Raw genomic sequence first — 20,018 nt, 5'->3', positions numbered from 1 at the left:
TCACGTGCATGCGCATGGTAGCCGCCACTAACGTCATATCACCATTAGCAGCGGCATGCTCAGTGCGCCGTAGACAGCAGTGCCTGTCTTTTTGCAAATATCTCCTAAACCGTGTATGTTTAGGAGATATTTCATGGACCTACAGGTAAGCCTTAATCTAGGCTTACCTGTAGGTCAAAGTGGTCTGTAAGGGTTTACAATCACTTTAAAACACATATACATTTTAGACATACAAATGGAGACTTTGCATGAGGAGGAAATACATCACCACTACAAACATAGCTTGCTAAGGTGAGTCACATAAGGTTGGTCTTCAGTTATCAACATGTTACAGCTATTAAAACGATGTGTTTTCAAAGCCTTAGCCCAGATGTTACACAAGTCAAGCCCTTTGTAGAAAAGTATTAAAGCCTAGAGCACAAACCAGGACCTTTGCTTAGGCACTGTTCTAGAACACTGAGCTTAGTTTGTATTTTCCTGCCTCACTGGGACACGTCCATTCTACAGCACTTTACAAAGCTCATAAGGTGGTCCTGGTGGTCACCTATGACAGCATGTGTCCAGCCTGAGAAGAGGAAGGCCAATGGATGGTCAGGATGATTGGGATATGTAAGGGAGGGAGTTATTAGGGAGAGGGATGTGAGCACCCACCAAGGACTAACAGTTCAGGAGCCATATGCCTCTATTCCCAAAATGAGGGAAGCTGATCTGGCAAGGATGGTCCTGTTCCTTATTAGGTCCTTGGTATTATAATTCAGATATTTCTTTTATTTTGTCCATTTTACACCTGAACAATGAACTTCTCGTGCTAGCTACCTTTGGCTTGTAAAAGCGGTATTAAACACAAAATAAAAAATTTAATATTGCAGCTTACCAATCATTAAATGTGGTGGCTACATTAGTTTTCGTTTTTTAGGCTCCCCCCCCCCTCAGTTTTCACCTGGTGATCTGGCCAGAAACACATCTCCTGTATTAGAGTGCCTCCACTCTGGATGAAGGAGCACAGCAGCAAAGTCAGTCTGGGGGGAGGGGAGTGTTTAGCACATTTAGATACACCAATAAGCTATGATATAAGCAATATTTGCTTCTAGGTTTAATACTGCTTTTAATATGTCCAAAAAAACAAACAAACACACTTTTTAAAGCTGACCTTCAACCTGGTAAGGTACTTTGAGTCCCTGTCTTGTCTACCCTCCACTATCTTATAACTTTATTTGTTTTGTATTTTCCAGGCTTTTTTCTTGCCGAGTTCAATACCTCAAGCTCAAATGTAGACATACAAATGAGGGATTTAGAAGAGTGACCCATAATATGAAAACTCATAATGTTCCAAGAATCCTGTGTAAAGGACACACTCTGCATTATGTGTGTATTTCTAAAATCGTCTAAAAATGGTAAAACATGAGCATGATTTGAACTGGTTCTTCATGCCTTCCAAGCATCAGAGGAAGAAATATAAATACAAAGTGAGCTTAAAGCCAAAACTTGACTTCTTCTTGTGGCTGACATACAGAAATCAGTGTGCTGGAGCCAGATTCCCAACAGTTTCTGCTTCTTTGGCAGAGCTGATGACGGCTTTGTTGCCTCTGCCTGAGTGTCCATTTAATGTCCCCCCTTTACAGAGAGGCCACACAGGGGCATAACTACAAATCTTGGGGTCCCATAGCAAAATGTTGATGGGGTTTACATCCAATGGGGGGTTGATTTACTAAAGGTAAATAGACTGTGCACTTTTGCAAGTGCAGTTGCTCCAGAGCTTAGTAAATGAGGGGGAGCCCTGCTGACTTCCATCATCCAATCATGTACACGCAAAAATATGGTTTTCTTCTTTTTTTATTTCTTTGCATGTGATTAGGTATTTATTGTAAAGTGAAGCTTTATCTCATTCACTAAGCTATTGAGCAACTGCACAGTCCTTTTGCCTTTAGTAAATCAACCCCATAGTGCTGGAATTTATACAGCTTGAGCAAGGCTGGGTTCATTTCAGTGCTGGCAGGGGAGGGCTGGGCTGGGGGGCAGGGATGCAATTGCCCCCTGGGCTGCTCTGATATGCTGTGGCAAAGGCTGCTTTGCCATCAGCTCAAGAGCACACATGCGCAGATCTTGAGCTGGCCGAGTCCAGTACTGTGATCCAGCGATGTCTTCATTTCAGGGCTGACAGTCTGTGTTACACAGCACAGCCCCGCCCAGCCCCTCCCTCCTCCACACCATTGGCTGGTAGAGGCAGGACCTGCTTCTTTCCCCGCCCACACTCCGGGGCAGCCCGTGTGCTGTCTGTGAGGAGGATGTGTGGGCGGGAAAGTTCAATCTGAGCAGTCGGCTGGAATCCAGTGAGGCTCCTGGGAGGCTGAGACCATCCAAGTAAGTGAGCTCCTCCTCCCTCCCCCACTCTGCAGCCAAAGAGTTTTTTTTCTTCTTCTAGCAGCCTGAGCAGTACCTTCTAGGTGGTATGATGTGGGCTCACACTGGAATGCTGCGGTTTGGCTGCAGTGCTGGTGTTCTGGCAGTCTTCCTGCATGTTGTCCCTGGTCCCATAGAGGCTGCACATTTTTACTGCATGTTCTGAAAGTGCACAAAATGTCCTGCATGCTGCATCTTTGGTGCAATTCCAGAAAATGCAGCAAAAATGTGCAACCTAAAAGAAGTCTGGGGGACTGTGAAAGCCGCCAGTACACTCGCACTGCAGCACACTAAAGGCTTGTATTCACTTGCAGCAGCCACTCCTCTAAAAAGTGATCCATGCTCAGGTCACTTTTCAGAGGCATTTGACAGGCAGTGAGGAGTTGATATTACATTTCATCCCTGCCTGTTTTAACCCTCTAAATGCCAATCCCTGCAGGTAATTATACGGTTCACTTTGAACTCCACCTCATTTCAATTACTCTCTGTAGGTATTAGATGTGCTCTCACCTTATTGTTTGCACATCTAATATCCAAGGGTACTTTCACACTGGGGCAGTGTGGGCAGTAGTGGTAAAGCATTGCTCATTTTAGCAGCGCTAGCGAGGCACTTTTAAAACCCACTAGCAGCTCAAGAAAGAGTTAAAACCGCCTGTGTTGCTCATTTCAGTGGGCAGGGCACCTCTCCCAAACTGCCCCAATAATGCTGCTTGCAGGACTTTTCAGAATGTCCTACAAGCGCACCGCCCCATTGTGAGGGCACTCGGGGCTTTCACACTGGGGTGGCATGAGAGGCAGTTTACAGGCGCTATTTTTAGCACTAAAACGCCTGTAAAGCGCCTTCAGTGTGAAAGGACCCTAAAAAGAGTTCTGGAAATAAGGTGGAGTTCAAAGTGAATTTCTACACCTAAGTGGAGCGCTCCTTTCAGAAGATTTGATGATATTATTAAACAGAGACTGGTGGACTTAGGCCACCATAGACAGATTGAAATTCTGCCTGTTCAGCAGAAATTTCAATCAATCTATGTGCAGACTGGCTGCACAGAATTCGATCTATCAACTGACAATACAACCAGCTTGTCTTTATTTCTTTTTTTTGTGATCACTGCTGGCTGCCAGCAGTGATCACTGTATTCTGATGGCTTGAAAACTTTCACCTCAGAGCACACACCCACACACGGCACTTATGGATGCTTAGTAAATCAAGTGCCAGGCTTCACTAGCATTACACCTGTGTGACTCCGACCAAGTCTGGGCACAAGCTAGCACAGGCTCCTGGAAACATGGGAAGGGTGGCCAGTAAGAGGAGAGCTGGGAAATGACATTACTTGCCTCATATTCCTGCCACTCCTAAACCTGCTCCACTGCAGCACCAGGCCCACGATGCCCTTAATCTGGCTGGTGCCCCAGGGTGTGCACCTGCATGTGCTTTTCTCACTACCCGCAATTGACACAGGAGGAGCCTGCACCCTGGTGAATATGGTGGTCATGCCAGGGAGAAAGCAGGACTTGCATGTTTAGTCTGCTGAACTCGCTGTGACTCTCGGCTACTCTGCTGGCTTGGCTTGCCCAGTGGTGTGGTGCTCACTCACCAGAGAAGCTCCAGACTCCACAGGTAGCACTTAGTGTGGCGGCAGTGACAGAACAGTCTTTAGTCTTCACCTTCCTGCAGTCTTATTGGTCTTTTTACTGGGTGTGGGGAAGGGGCAAGCTCTTTTTCTCAGTCTCTCTGGGGCAATCATGCAGTCTCTCTCTGGGAGACTGCTCCAAAATGATTTCCCCCACAGGAAGTGACTGCTCCACACTGCCTGCACAGAGAGTGACCCCTTCCCACTGCCTGCACAGAGAGAGTGACCGCTTCACACTGCCTGCACAGAAAGTGACCGCTTCACACTGCCTGCACAGAGAGTGACCGATTCACACTGCCTGCACAGAGAGAGTAACTGCTTCACACTCCCCGCACAGAGAGTGACCGCTTCACACTGCCCACACAGAGAGTGACTGCTTCACACTGCCCGCACAGAGAGTGACCGCTTCACACTGCCCACACAGAGAGTGACCGCTTCACACTGCCCACACAAAGAGTGACCGCTTCACACTGCCTGCACAGAGAGAGTGACCGCTTCACACTGCCTGCACAGAAAGTGACCGCTTCACACTGCCTGCACAGAGAGTGACCGCTTCACACTGCCTGCACAGAGAGTGACCGCTTCACACTGCCTGCACAGAGAGTGACCGCTTCACACTGCCCACACAAAGAGTGACCGCTTCACACTGCCTGCACAGAGAGAGTGACCGCTTCACACTGCCTGCACAGAGAGAGTAACTGCTTCACACTGCCCACACAGAGAGTGAGCGCTTCACACTGCCCACACAGAGAGTGACCGCTTCACACTGCCCGCACAGAGAGTGACCGCTTCACACTGCCCGCACAGAGAGTGACCGCTTCACACTGCCTGCACAGAGAGTGACCGCTTCACACTGCCTACACAGAGAGTGACCGCTTTGCACTGCCTGCACAGAGAGAGTGACCGCTTCACACTGCCTGCACAGAGTGACTGCTTCACACTACCTGCACAGAGAGCGACTGCTTCACACTGCCTGCACAGAGAGAGTGACTGCTTCACCCTGCCCGCATAAAGAGTGACTGCTTCATACTGCCTGCACACAGAAAGTGACTGCTTCATACTGCCTACACAGAGAGTGACCGCTTCACACTGCCCACACAGAGAGTGACCGCTTCACACTGCCCGCACAGAGAGTGACCACTTCACACTGCCCACACAGAATGAGACCGCTTCACACTGCCTGCACAGAGAGTGACCGCTTCACACTGCCTGCACAGAGAGAGTGACCGCTTCACACTGCCTGCACAGAGAGTGACCGGCAGTGTCAAGCAGTCTCTCTCTCTCTCTCTCTGGGGCAATGTGGAGCAGTCTCCCTCCCTCTCTGTACGGGAAATGTGGTGTAGATGGATGGTCAGCTGATTCTGGGGTTCAATGGGCCACTTGACTGGACTTGCCCCCCAGGCCTAAGGCTGCCAGCCCTCCCCTGAGTGCTGCCAGCCCTCCCCTGAGTGCTGGCCAGGTTGACTATTAAGACAGTGAAACAAATTCTCCTTACTGCAAAGCCTGTAAAGGAGATCTGTTACTAGTGACAACTATTCAGATGTCTCCTCCTGTATGTCTGACGTCAGCTCTTGGACGGAAATGTCACAGGGAGTAGAAGGTCAGTTTCATTAGCAAACTCTGCAATCCTTAATACTAAAGTAATTGATATGCGTTATCTTCACACGCACATGCATTTTCTATGTTTAAATAGCCCCCCCTAATGGGCTCCTTTCACCCCAAGCCCCATAGAAGCTGCCATGGCTATTGGTACATCACTCTTATCTGCAGTTAAATAGCGAAAGTGTCGTGAGAGCATGAGCCAGTCCAACCTGGAGGGGCACTACTCCAGGAAATAAGAAAATAATTAAAAGTTCCACTTCAGGCAGCATTCCTATACAAAATCTGTCTGATGCCGCATACACACGATCGGAATTCTCGTCGGAAAAAGCTCTGACGGAATTCCAATGGGACTTCGCTGAAACTGCCTTGCATACACATGGTCACACCAATTTCCGACTGTCAAGAACACGGTGACGTACAACATGTACGAGGGGACTAGAAAAAGGAAGTTCAATAACCAGTAGCCAATAGCTTCCATCTCCTAGTTGAATCTGAGCATGTGTGAATTTTTGGCGTGTCGGAATTGCGTACACACTAGGTTTTTCCATCGGGAAAATTGAGAACATGCTATCAATTTTTTGCTGGTGGAAATTCGAACAGCTAAATTCCGATGGAGCATACACACGGCCGCATTTACCGATGAAAAGCTCTCATCGGTCTTTTGCTGGCTGAAATTCCGATCGCGTGTACGCGGCATTAGAAAAAAGATGAGACTGTTCTTTGCAAAAGGTAAACCCCATATCAAGGCATCTAAAATATTAAATGTGAACCAAGAATGCGGATTTATTTGTATGGTGTATAGCACTTAATTATTTTCATTTTAAATTCTGCTATGTTTTTTCAGGTATTATACGGCAGAGAGGGTGTTAAAACATATTTAAATCAAACAGACCTGCATTTTTAGCCCTTGTACACATGGTCGGACATTCTGACGGAAAATGTCCGATCGGACTGTGTTGTCGGATAATCCGACCGTGTGTGGGCTCCATCGGACTGTTTCCAAACAAAGTTTTAGAGCTGGGCTATAAAATTTTCTGACAACATGATCCGATCAGACTTTGTCCGATCATGTGTAGAGAATTCCGATCGGACAAAGTGCCACACATGCTCAGATCAAATTCCTAGACCAAAGCTATTGGCTACTAGCCTGAACGTAGTCCCGTCGTAATGAAATAACGTCACCACGTTCTGAACGATCAGATTTTCTGACAACTTTGTCCAACCGTGTGTATGCAACAGTTTCGGACAAAATCCGTCGGACAAAATCCAACGGATTTGGTTGTCAGAATGTCCAACCGTGTGTACAAGGGCTTATACAGCCAAATTCAGGTTTGGGCTACAGGTTCTGCATTGCATGATCTTTACAAATTTAGCATACAGTGTACATTAAAAAGAACATTAAAGCTACATATACAGAAAACTAAAATGACTATATATAAAGTGCAGTTATGGAAACATTATCTGGCCTGTTTGCAGAAAAAAAAATGTACAGAAACAACTCACCCAAATCATCCTTGTCAAGCTTGATTTCTTGCATTATAGATGGCATGACAAAAGAGAATGTCTTACGATTAAAATAGTATAAAGTATATCCCATAAACATGGCACTAAAAATGACTGTCCTGTAGTAGCCATATCCCTGTCCCTGCTGCCCCATTGTGTCCACGTGGAGATTTGTAAATTAGTTCCAGTAATTCATTTAAAAATGGTAAAAGCTCTTCTCCGAGTACTCAGCCTATAGATGCAGATATTATCAACGCAGCTCACATATAGCCAATAGACTTCCCAGCGAGAAGAGAGAGCACAGAACAAGCCCGATGAGCTGTAAGTAGAGAAGGTCCGAGGAGGGGAAAGGAGTCTGCCAATCTCTTCAGGGCATTCTGCTGAGTAGTGAGTTTGCTCCTTGTTTTCTATAAGGCTGGCAGCAAAAATACTTCAGGGAGAATGATTAACAGAGGCGTCACACCATACATTACCCTGCAGGGACAGAAGAGAGAAGAGGTTTTAAGTGACAGCAAAGGAATTTAACATTGCAACTAACAGTTGTTTACCTCTAACATTTGTCACAATGATACAGAAGGGCAAAGATCGATCAGAGATACATTAATTGTAAACAGACATTTGAAAAGCAAGTTAATGATAAAGAAAACAATCGATTGTTAGAACCTACTTAGCATTAAAGTGTATCCAAAACCAAACCTTATTGTTATCTTTAGATAGATAAGCCCAGCAACACTAGGAGGAGTCACACTCTGCTTGTCTTAGTTACCATAATCACTGGGAATGGAGGTCAGGAAAAGCCCAAAATTCCAGTTGTCACCGGAACAACCGCATTTTTCTCCAGGGAGTCACAGTAGCAGTATGCAAAGGTGGTGGAGCATGTATATATACACAAATCCAAGAGGCTACATGCTTACAGGCTGTATGCACCGCCCCAGGCAGGGAAAGTGTGTGTTCAGGGAGGTACATATGGCCCTGTACCCATGTAGCTTCATGGACTTCCATGTTTGCATATACAGTGCAGTCATAAAGTATTCAGTAAAAAAAATAAAGTGCAGCACTAAGCTAATAAAGTGCAGTCTGTGCAATGAAATAATGTGTTATCAATAAGAATACAAAAGACCTAAATCTTGAACTTATGTAAATAAAGTGCAATCAATATGTGTGATTTATGAAATATATATATTTTTAACAGTGTTATGATATATAATAAAGTGCAATCATGTGCAAAAATATGTAGAACTAAAGTCCATATAGGAAATCCCATGAAGAGAGATAGACAGTGTGTTGAAAATGAAGATCAAACACCCGGCGGCGTGACACCCATCACCAAAACTAAGATGGAGGTTTACCAGAAAGCCAGTGACCCCCTTTACTCAGGGAGGTCAAACAGCGCTTGGTCAGAACTATGATCCACTAAAGGGAAACCCGGTGTTGTGCCATATAGTGTCCGGCCATCATATAGTGTCCGCGTCGTACTGTGCATGCGCAGTACGGAGCAGACGAAGCTTCGGAAAATCTCCAAAGCTGAACGGTGCGTGCGCCGTGAGTGGAGGTGGTAGCCCCACCATCCAAGCGGACATAGGGTTGTGAATATTAGAGGGCCCCTCGCGGGCGAGCTTCGCTCACCATGCTTCAGGCTCGGCCTCGCTGCGCTCGGCTTTTTTATATTCCTACTCTATGTCCACGTGGATAGTGGGGATAGAACCTGGACTCACGGCGCAGGCGCCGTTCATCCTCGTCAATTTTCGGAATCTGTGTTGCTGTGTACTGCGCATGCGCAGTACACAGCGGACGCTATCTGATGGGGGACCTTATATGATAAGACACCGGATATCCTCTCTAGTGACCGCAGATGATGTATATCGGAAGGTCCCCAGTAAGCAATATTAGACACCCATCAATGGAGCTTGATACCAGAGGATGTAGGAAACATAGTGTGATACTGTATCAACATCCAATTTATTAAAAAGTAATGCACTTACATACAAATAGTAGAGTTCAGAGGAATATTCCTACATGCCTGAACTCTATCATTTTAATGTAAGTGCATTACGTTTTAATGCACTTAATGCATAATACATAAGTTTAAGATTTAGGTTGTTTGTATTCTTATTGTTCATGCATATTGTTTCATTGCACAGACGGCATTTTATTTTTATATTGTGATTGTGGCGGGTTTCTAGGTTATAGTGTACAGCTGCTGGTTGTTTTAGTTCCTAGAATAAATATATATGTTCTTTTCTTATAAACTTTTCAGACCTGCTCAAAATTTCTGCAATTTTGTTATGTTGCAGCCTACAGTTGCTTACAGCGGAGTTCCATCCAAAAATTTAACTTCCGCTGTCCCAATTCCTCCCCATCTCCGGTATCACATTTGGCACGTTTCAGGGGGGAGAGGGGGAGCACATACATGTCTAATACAGGTATTTGCTCCTACTTCTGGCGAAAGATCGCTGAAGTATCCGCGGCGATCTACACCATGTCCGACCCCTCCTCCTCCCCCCTCGCCTGTCTTCTGGGAGACACACAGGGCCAGGAATAAAAATTTCCCCTGGTCCTAGCCAAAAGGCTCGGCCCTAGAGGCAGGTGTGAAAAACCTGTGTTTGGTGAAGTGACCATGGTGTCATAAATAAAAGTGACCTTCACTCCCAGTGATTGTACGGCACCCCTGAACTGCCACTTCAGGGGCACATTCACCACAGGATTTTCGATGCATAGTAGTCCATTACGCTTTACCTTTGCAGGCAATCAAAGAGGAAGTAAACCCATCAGGGTTTACTTCCTCTTTAATATGAGCGGGGAGAGAGAAGTCCAAGATAAAATGGGGGTGGGGGGGGGTTGAGGTTGAAGTTGACCTTACATAATAAAAGTTAAATTAAAAGTTACCCTTTAACCCTTTCATGACTAAGCCTATTTTTGGAATTTGGTGTTTACAAGTTAAAATCCATATTTTTTGCTAGAAAATTACTTTGAACCCCCAAACATTATATATATTTTTTTAGCAGAGACTCTAGAGAATAAAACGGCGATTGTTGCAATATTTTATGTCACACGGTATTTGCGCAGCGGTGTTTTAAACGCAACTTTTTGGGAAAAGGGACACTCATGAATTAAAAAAAAAAAAAAAACAGTAAAATTAGCCCAATTTTTTTGCGTAATGTGAAAGATAATGTTACGCCGAGTAAATAGATACCAAACATGTCACGCTTTATAATTGCGCGCACTTGTGGATTGATGACAAAGTACGGTACCTAAAAATCTCAATAGGCGACGCTTTAAATTATTTTACGGTTACCAGATTAGCGTTACAGAGGAGGTCTAGTGCTAGAATTATTGCTCTCACTCTGACGATCGCGGCGACACCTCACATGTGTGATTTGAACACCGTTTACATACGCGGGCGCGACTTCCCTATGCGTTTTCTTTGCTTCGCAAGCTCGCGGGGACGGCGGGCGCTTTAAAAAAAAAATTTTTATTATTTATTTTAAAATTACTAAATCGTTTTAAAATAAAAATAAAAATTTGATCACTTTTATTGCTGTCACAAGGAATGTAAACATCCCTTGTGACAGTAATAGGTGGTGACAGGTACTCTTTATGGAGGGATCGGGGGTCTAAAAGACCCCCCACCCCTCCTTTACACTTCAATGTATTCAGATCGCCGAAAACTGCGATTCTGAATACCGTATATCTTTTTAAAACCGGCGCCATTGGCAGCCGAGTAAACGGGAAGTGACGTCATGACGTCGCTTTTGTGTTTACTATGAGGAGACTGGAACGAAGCCGATTACGGCTTCGTTCCAGTTCCTCCCCAGCAGCCGGAGGCAGCGCAACTTGAATCAATGCTCCCGATCGAGCGGGAGCACCGGTAACAGCGGCGGGAAGGGGGGACGTCCCCTCCCGCTCCTCCGGCATAACAGCCGAGCGGCTTTTAGCCGCATCGGTTGTTATGCCTGGATAGCCAATCGCCTGCTGAAAAAAACAGTACCGGGATGATGCCTGCAGGTGCGGGCATCATCCCGGTATACCCCCCGGAAGCCGAGTACGCACATCTGCGTACGCTCAGCGGGAAAGGGTTAATCATGCACATTTGTTATAGGAATTTGCAGGATCCGACTGCTGTCTGGTGTTAGTCATGGCGTCTTTGTCTGCTTTTTTTCTTTTATAAATGTCAGTCTTTCATGGATTTGACAGCTATGTTTCCCTGTGCAGTTATGTTTTGTACCGATCTTTTCCTTTTATGCACAGCTGTGACCCTTTGTCGAAAAACTATTGATCAACCCGTTGAAAGTGGAATTGGTTCAGAGTTTAGAGGTCCAGGGAACTCTCACAAGGGACAAATTCCACAAAATGTTTTTGGAACAGATTACACTTTGTGCTACAAAGCTGAGAACAAAACAAAATTGACATAGGTGTTAACTGTGTGCAAGGCTACATGGACAGGCCAAACCAGATCCACAGCTCACCGCCTATAAAGACAATAGGACACAGTTGAACAAGCTTTTTTCCGTTTCCAATTATGTAAATTTAGTACGCCTTGCTGTATTGCTGAACAAATGTGTAGCCTGTGGAATGAGATGAAAAAGAAAAGCTGATCTGTATGTTTATTTTAAATTAAATGAAAGTGTTAATTGCTCGGAGTAAAAGATTCCAAGTTTTATGACAAAAAAAATACAAACATCCCAAGAGGGTGAATAATTTCATAGGGACAATACATACTCCATTCAAGGTCTCCAGGGCAGGAATCAGAAATAATAAGCTCAGGAAATCCCTCCAGAAACAGATCACAAAATACTCAGGGAAGGAAGGCACTGCCTGCATATGTTCTGGTAAGCAATAATGATTACCTCCAACCTACAGTGCCTTGCAAAAGTATTCACCCCCGCTGGCATTTCTCGTGTTTTGTTGCCTCACAACCTGGAATTAAACATGGATTGTTTGAGGATTTGCATAATTTAATTACAGAACATGTCCACAACTTGGAAGATGTTTTATTTTTTGTGAAGCAAACAACAAATAGGACAAAATAACAGAAAAAGTCAATGCGCATAACTATTCACCCCCCTAAAGTCAATACTTTGTAGAGCCAACTTTTGCGGCTATCACAGCTCCAAGTCGCTTTGGATAAGTCTCTATGAGCTTGGCACATCTCTTCACCAGGATATTTGCCCATTCCTCCTTGCAAAACTGCTCCAGCTCCTTCGAGTTGGATGGTTTGCGCTTGTGAACAGCAATCTTTAAGTCTGACCACAGATTTTCTATTGGATTGAGGTCTGGGCTTTGACCATTCCAACACATTCACATGTTTCTCCTTAAACCATCCAAGTGTTGCTTTACCAGTGTGTTTGGGGTCATTGCCCTGCTGGAAGGTGAACCTCCGTCCTAGCCCTAAATCACACACAGAGTGGTACAGGTTTTGCTCAAGCATATCCCTGCATTTAGCACCATCCATCTTTACCGCAACTCTGACCAGTTTCCCAGTCCCAACCGCTGAAAAATATCCCCACAGCATGATGCTGCCACACATGGTGTTCTTTGGGTGATGTGATGTGTTGGGTTTGCGCCAGACATAGCGTTTTCTTTGATGGCCAAAAAGTTACATTTTAGTGTCATCAGATCAGAACATCTTCCTTCATACATTTTAGAAGTCTCCCACGTGTCTTTTCGCGAACTCAAAACGTGCCATTTTGTTTTTTGCTGAACGTAATGGCTTTCTTATGGCCATAAAGCCCAACTCTATGGAGCGTACAGCTTATTGTCATCCTATGTACAGATACTCCAGTCTCTGCTGTGGAACTCTGCAGCTCCTCCAGGGTTACCATACGTCTCTGTGCTGTCTCTCTGGATAATGCCCTCCTTGCCCGGTCTGTGAGTTTTGGTGTGCGGCCGTCTCTTGGCAGGTTTGCTGTTGTGCCATATTCTTTCCATTTGGTTATGATAGATTTGATGGAGCTCCTAGGGATCATCAAAGATTTGGATATTTTTTTTTATAACCTAACCCTGACTTGTACTTCTCAACAACATTGTCCCTTACTTGTTTGGAGAGTTCCTTGGTCTTCATGGCAGTGTTTGGTTAGTGGTGTCTCATGCTTAGGTGTTGCAGCCTCTGGGGCCTTTCAAAAAGGTGTATATGTAATGACAGATTATGTGACACTTGGATTGCATATAGGTGGACATCATTTCACTAATTATGTGACTTCTGAAGGCAATTGGTTGCACCAGAGCTTTTTATGGGCTCCATAACAAAGGGGGTGAATACATACGCACTTGCCAATTATAATTTTTTTATTTCTGAAAAATACTTTTATGTATATATTTTTCTAATTTTACTTCATCAACTTAGGCTATTGTGTTCTGATCCATCACATATAATTCAGATTAAAAAACAACATTGAACTAAAGGCTGTAATGTAACAAAATAGGTGAATACTTTTGCAAGGCATTGTATGTGACTCCAGCCACACCATGTGGAAACAGGAACCACATCCACAGGGATCCCTTATACCAGCCTTGTTCCAAGTTAGGATACCAACATGTTAATAGAGACTTGCAGGAACCTTCAGATTATTTATTGATATTATGTGCTTGTTGTAAGGAGAGTGTGTACAGGAGAGTGAGGTCACTGACTATTATCATAGTAACTGATAACTTCATAGCTTGAAAACAGTTTTTGTTGTTTATATTAAAAGGCAAACTAAAAGCAGCAGAAAAAAATACGCTTGTAATGGGGCCTCTCTGCATTGTAAAGGTTAAATGCTTGTTAAAGGGGGGCTCCAAAAACTGTAATTTTAGCTGCTGACTTTTAATATTAGGGCACTTACCTGCCCAGGCATCCCGCGATGTTCTCACCTGAACCAATTCTTCACTCGGCAATCGGGTGCTGGCGCCGCCATCTTGACTAAGGGAAACCGGCAGTGAAGCGCGTTGCTATTTGTAAATGGGCCGCAGTCTTCTGAGACCTGTGAAATGTCCCAGAAGGCTGCAAGGGGAGGGGGGGGGGGGCGAACTTCTGGCTCAGTTTGCCACAGTGAACTGAGCCAGAAGTGGGAGCAGGTACCTGTCAAAACCAGGTACCCCCCAAAGGTGCCAAATGTGGCAGCGGAGGGGAGGCAGACAAGCAGAACCTTCCCTTTTAGGTGGAGCTCTGCTTTAAGTCTAGGGACAGAGGAAAGATTGTCAGGCTTACACTACATTGTATGTCTCCTGATGCCTCTTCTCTTGGGTGCTCCATCAGCAGTCACATTCTGGCCTCATCATGTACAATGCATGACCAGCAGCCCTGCATTGTGACAATGCTGATGGCCCACCAACAACCAAGAGCATCAGAGAGAAGATTACAGCACCAGTGGCTATTATTAGTATTAGCTAGTATTACAGCTATTCCTCCATCTACCCCTCAGACTTAATTTGGCCATAGATGAGCGATTTTTCTTTCATCCAGAATATTTGCTGGATCCCCCCCCATCAACACAGTAATTGTTGATGGGGGACTTCCTCCCATGGAGCTATTGTTTTCTCCCAGGGGGGAGGGGGGAAGCTGCCCCTGCTGGGAGAACACTGGGATTATTGCTAGCGGCTCTATCCGTCAGCCCCCAGAGCTGAAAAGCTGAATGAACACAGAGGTACTGTGTAAGATGCCCAGAGGGACCAGGCAAAAGTCAAGCTTTAAGGCCCAAGCAGTGGCACCGCTGAAGACAAAGCCACATGGCAAAGTTTTTCATCTCGTTTTTTTTTTTGTATGGTGAAAACCACTGCCCAGGCAACTGATTTTTTGATGAATTTTAATTTGAATTTGAATTTTGTTAAAGAAAAGTGGCCTGACAAGCCTTAAACCACAGTTCAGACTGGCATGGAGCATCTTACCATGCAACCGGGATTTTCTATTGTTGAATGTTTTGTTTTGACACACTCGCACTCCTTTATTATGCCTGGTTTATTGTAAACAAAAAAAAAAAAAACTATTGGGAAACCCCAATAAAACATATTGTGAAACAGACACTCACTAAAAAATGTTTTTACCACTGAGCTAATTACCGCAAATATCACAGTTCAGACACGCTGATTCTGTACTGTATTTGGACTATGTGGACCATAACCTTGCTGCCTGCGGTTTGTGAACTACTTTACATTGTAATATGTTATTGTATGAGTGAAACACAGTATGACGTCTATCAGTAATGTAGTATAAATACTCAAGTTATTTTGGGCATTAAGGTTTTACTTGCTCTTTAAGTTGAATGCCTAACTGGCAAGAGCAAGAATATAATGCAGCATTTAAATGGTGGGGACTAAATATAAAACATGCTGAGCTTTTCAGCTCTGGGGGCTGACAGACAGACATCCTTTCACAAATAGCATCAGTGCAAATGTGAGCGGGCAGGCTGGAAATTAACCCTCTCCTGTCACCAGAGTATTAGTGTCATTATAATGTGCATATGTGTAACTACAATAATGCATACAGTACATAATATTTACAGTATCTCACAAAAGTGAGTACACCCCTCACATTTTGGTAAATATTTTATTCTATCTTTTCATGTGACAACACTGAAGAAATGACACTTTGCTACAATGTAAAGTAGTGAGTGTACACCTTGTATAACAGTGTAGATGTGCTGTCCCTTCAAAATAACTCAACACACAGCCATTAATGTCTAAACCGCTGGCAACAAAAGTGAGTACACCCCTAAGTGAAAATGTCCAAATTGGGCCTAAAGTGTCAATATTTTGTCTGGCCACCATTATTTTCCAGCATTGCTTTAACCCTCTTGGGCATGGAGTTCACCAGAGCTTCACAGGTTACAACTGGAGTCCTCTTCCACTCCTCCATGATGACATCACGGAGCTGGTGGATGTTAGTGTTAGGGTTTAGGTCTGGAGACATGCTCGGCCAGTCCATCACCTTTACCCTCAGCTTCTTTAGCAAGGCAGCAGTCTTCTTTGAGTTGTGTTTGGGGTCGTTTTGTTGGAATACTGCCCTGCTGCCCAGTCTCCGAAGGGAGGGGATCATGCTCTGCTTCAGTAGATCACAGTACATGTTGGCATTCATGGTTCCCTCAATGAACTGTAGCTCCCCAGTGCTGGCAGCACTCATGCAGCCCCAGACCATGACACTCCCACCACCATGCTTGACTGTAGGCAAGACACACTTGTCTTTGTACCACTCACCTGGCTGACGCCATCTGAACCAAATAAGTTTATCTTGGTCTCATCAGAACACAGGACATGGTTCCAGTAATCCATGTTCTTGGTCTGCTTGTCTTCAGCAAACTGTTTGTGGGCTTTCTTGTGCATCATCTTTAGAAGAGGCTTCCTTCTGGGCTGACCCCCCACCACTTCAACCTCAGCAGCAATGCTGGCAGCACTCATACATCTATTTCCCAATGACAACCTCTGGATATGACGCTGAGCACGTGCACTCAACTTCTTTGGTCGACCATGGCGAGGCCTGCTCTGAGTGGAACCTGTCCTGTCCTGAATGTACTGTGACATACTGAATCAAAGCACGATCCCCTACCTTCGGAGACTGGGCCGCAGGGCAGTAGTGCAACATGATAACGACCCCAAACACACCTCCAAGAAGACCACTGCCTTGCTAAAGAAGCTGAGGGTAAAGGTGATGGACTGGCCAAGCATGTCTCCAGACCTAAACCCTATTGAGCATCTGTGGGGCATCTTCAAACAGAAGGTAGAGGAGCGCAAGGTCTCTAACATCCACCAGCTCTGTAATGTCATCATGGAGGAGTGGAAGAGGACTTCAGTGGCAACCTGTGAAGCTCTGGTGAACGCCATGCCCAAGATGGTTAAGGCAGTGCTGGAAAATAATGGTGGGCACACAAAATATTGACACTTTTGGCCCAATTGGTACATTTTCACTTAGGGGTGTACTCACTTTTGTTGCCAGCGGTTTAGACATTAATAGCTGTGTGTTGAGTTATTTTGAGGGGACAGAAAAATTGCACTGTTATGCAAGCTGTACACTCACTACTTTACATTGTAGCAAAGTGTAATTTCTTCAGTGTTGTCACATGAAAAGATAAAATAAAATATTTACAAAAAATGTGAGGGGTGTACTTACTTTTGTGAGATACTGTACCATACATACACACACAGAGGAAGCAGTTGTACCAGGCTGCAGCTATGATCCTGGTATAATTTCTTAGAGCTGGTGATGGGCTTGCCAGTAAAAGTGATTGAGCGGCTTTATACAGCTGCCCAGTCACCTGACAGGCCTCCCCCTCCCCCTCCCTTCCACCGCTGTTCCTGGGTAGGCGGCACACAGAGGCGAGGAATACCTATCAGCTGTTTCCCTCTTCTCAATGAAGAATGAACCCGGAAGTAATGAGGATTTCATCACTTCGGTGTGCGTTTCAGTCCAGGGAAGCAGCCAATCAAACAGATCTCCGTTTCATCGGCTGCCTTGGAGGGATCAGGGATCTTATAGACCCCTGATCTCATTATAAAGAGTACCTGTCACTGCCCAGGCTCTCACAAGGGCTGTTGTCTACCCCTTGTGATAGCAATAAACTATAAAAAAAAATGAAATAATTCAAATCACCCCAAACCTCATGCAAACAATGATTGCACTACATGTTCGATATCGCCGCGAATGTCAGAGAGCAACAATTCTAGCAACACGCGTTCAACTCTAACGTGATAACCTGTAGTGCAGGGATATGCAATTAGGGGACCTCCACCTCATCCCTTTAAACCCGAACACCTTTGAATTACACAGGTTCTGAGGCTAATTAAATGCAGATAAGGCACCAAGTGAGTTTATTTACCACATTAATCAGCCACAGAACCTGTGTAATTAATATGTGCTCAGATTTAAAGGGATGAGGTGGCAACCATACCTCCAGCTGTTGCAGAACTACAAGTCCCATGAGGCATAGCAAGACTCTGACAGCCACACGCATGACACCCAGAAGCAGAGCATGATGGGACTTGTAGTTGTGCAGCAGCTGGAGGTCCGCTAATTGCATATCCCTGCTGTAGAGGCCTTTAAAGCGCCACCTATGGGTAATTGTAGGTACTGTATGCGTGTGCAATTTTCAGCCTTGACACGTTTGGTATCTATTCATTCGTCACAACACCATCTTTTACATTTTACCAAAAAAAGTGGATATTATGTTTGTTGGTACTAAAATATATTGTGTGTGAATTGATTCCTAAAAACGTATGTTTGCTAAATGGTTGCGCAACTATTATGCATCATGAAAAATAGCAACAACTACCATTATAATCTCCAGAAAATGTTTGGGGGTCCTAACCAATTTTTTTTTAGCATAGAAATGCAGATTTGAACAAGTGTATGAAAAATGCCCCCCCCCCCTCCCGGGCAGCAAGGGGTTAAGTTGGTGGCAGGATCTTTGCATGATGCTATGGCGCGCCCCCTGGCTGCCAACACCTACAACTGCATTTCATTAATGAGAAGAATGGCGCGCCACCCACTGGTGAGACTGCAAACTGAATGTCAGTGAGTGGTAGGCAGAGAAATGGAGAAGTAATAAAAGTATCCGGGTGTCATGCCCTCATGTGTGGCCCGGCGGGCGGGCGGACACCGGGAGGACACGTCACTCACCTCGCCCTCCACCGACCACCTCCCGCGCCTCTCCCCGCCACATAACACTACTATGGAGGTGTCAGCCACGCCCATATCTTCCATATGCAAATGAGATCAGAAAGGCGGGCCCTTCGGTAGCTCCGAGAACGAGTTCCTGATTGGGGGAGATAGAGCGCCCTCTACCCTCCGCTCGGCTTTGGAAGTAAATGGAGGAGGAGCGCTTACATTGTATCGCCTTGTGTGTTCAGCGCTGGCGGAATAGACAGTGACCAATCAGGAGCAGAGATCAGAGATAAGATCCAATACACAAGGCTGTGGGAACTAAATAGAAACATCCCTGGCATCCCTGTAGATGTGTCATGCATTCAGCTCGCCACTAGGTGGCAGGTACGTCTACTATTCTGTGCTGCAGCCTCTACTTGCCAAGCACAAAGACTTATGCCGCATACACACGATCGGAATGTTGGTCGAAAAAAGTTCTGATGGTTTTCCGAGAGGGATTTCGCTCAAGCTGTCTTGCCTACACACGGTCACACCAAATTGCGCCAAGAACACGGTGACGTACAACACGTATGACGGGACTAGAAAAAGGAAGTTCAGTAGCCAGTAGCCAATAGCTTCCGTCTCGTAGTTGAATCTGAGCATGTGTGAGTTTTTGCGCGTTGGAATTGCATACACACGATCGGAATTTCCGATAGAAAGTTTTTCCATTGGAAAAATTGAGAACATGCTCTCAGTCTTTTGCTGGCGGAAATTCGGCCAGCTAAATTCAGATGGAGCATACCCACGGCCGCATTTTCCGACGAAAAGCTCTCATCGTCCTTTTGCTGGCTGAAATTCGGACCGTGTGTACGCGGCATTACAGTATAAAGGAGCCTGAGCTCATTTGTCTGGACTTCTCCTCTGGATCACAGGAGTGTAATTCACTTTGCATTCCTGTGACCCGTTTTCAGCAGAAGTCCGCTCTCTGCTGATGTCACAGGAATCAGTCCGGGCTTCGCGTCATCCCGACAATAAAGTCTGGATCCGCCAGGTGCCCAGACTGATACCCGTCTCAATGAGCTGCTCCCCGCCCCTTAAAAGCTCAGCACTCCAATGAGCGAGGAGGGGGCGGAGTGGAGAGTTGTGATGGACAGGCAGCAGCTCTCTGCTCAGGGATCTGTGAGAACCGAGCCAGCGGTGGTGATCGATCGCTCAGTTCTCAGTGCAGAGGCGGCGGGGGACAGATGCAGCATCAGTAAGTATAATGGGCAAAAAAGAACAAAAAACATACTTCACTATTAAAGTGGTTGTATACCCTTTTTTGTAACTTTTACCTA

At 45.3% G+C, this 20,018-nt stretch overlaps 1 protein-coding gene across 3 annotated transcripts in view; it reads right to left on the bottom strand.

Moving 5' to 3' along the window:
• SLC37A4 (solute carrier family 37 member 4) overlaps positions 1-18,855 on the bottom strand; it is a 53,918-nt gene extending 35,063 nt beyond the window's left edge. The window contains exons 1-2 of one of the 3 annotated variants that reach the window (XM_077456897.1): positions 18,718-18,855; positions 7,134-7,607 (exon numbers count right to left, since the gene is read on the bottom strand). In XM_077456897.1, the coding sequence (XP_077313023.1) occupies positions 7,134-7,287 (154 nt within the window). In that variant the 5' untranslated portion in view covers positions 7,288-7,607; positions 18,718-18,855. Of the gene's footprint in view, positions 1-7,133; positions 7,608-7,899; positions 8,022-18,717 lie in introns of those variants that run through there. The other 2 variants (XM_077456896.1, XM_077456898.1) reach the window with 2 other exon arrangements.
• Between the last annotated feature and the right edge of the window lie 1,163 nt (positions 18,856-20,018).

This window comes from Lithobates pipiens, unplaced genomic scaffold (genome assembly GCF_037356315.1).
Source record: "Lithobates pipiens isolate NorthernLeopardFrog02 unplaced genomic scaffold, aLitPip1_a1.2 Scaffold_27, whole genome shotgun sequence".
NCBI classification, from domain to species: Eukaryota; Metazoa; Chordata; class Amphibia; order Anura; family Ranidae; genus Lithobates; species Lithobates pipiens.
This window is presented reverse-complemented; position numbering and strand designations above follow the sequence as displayed.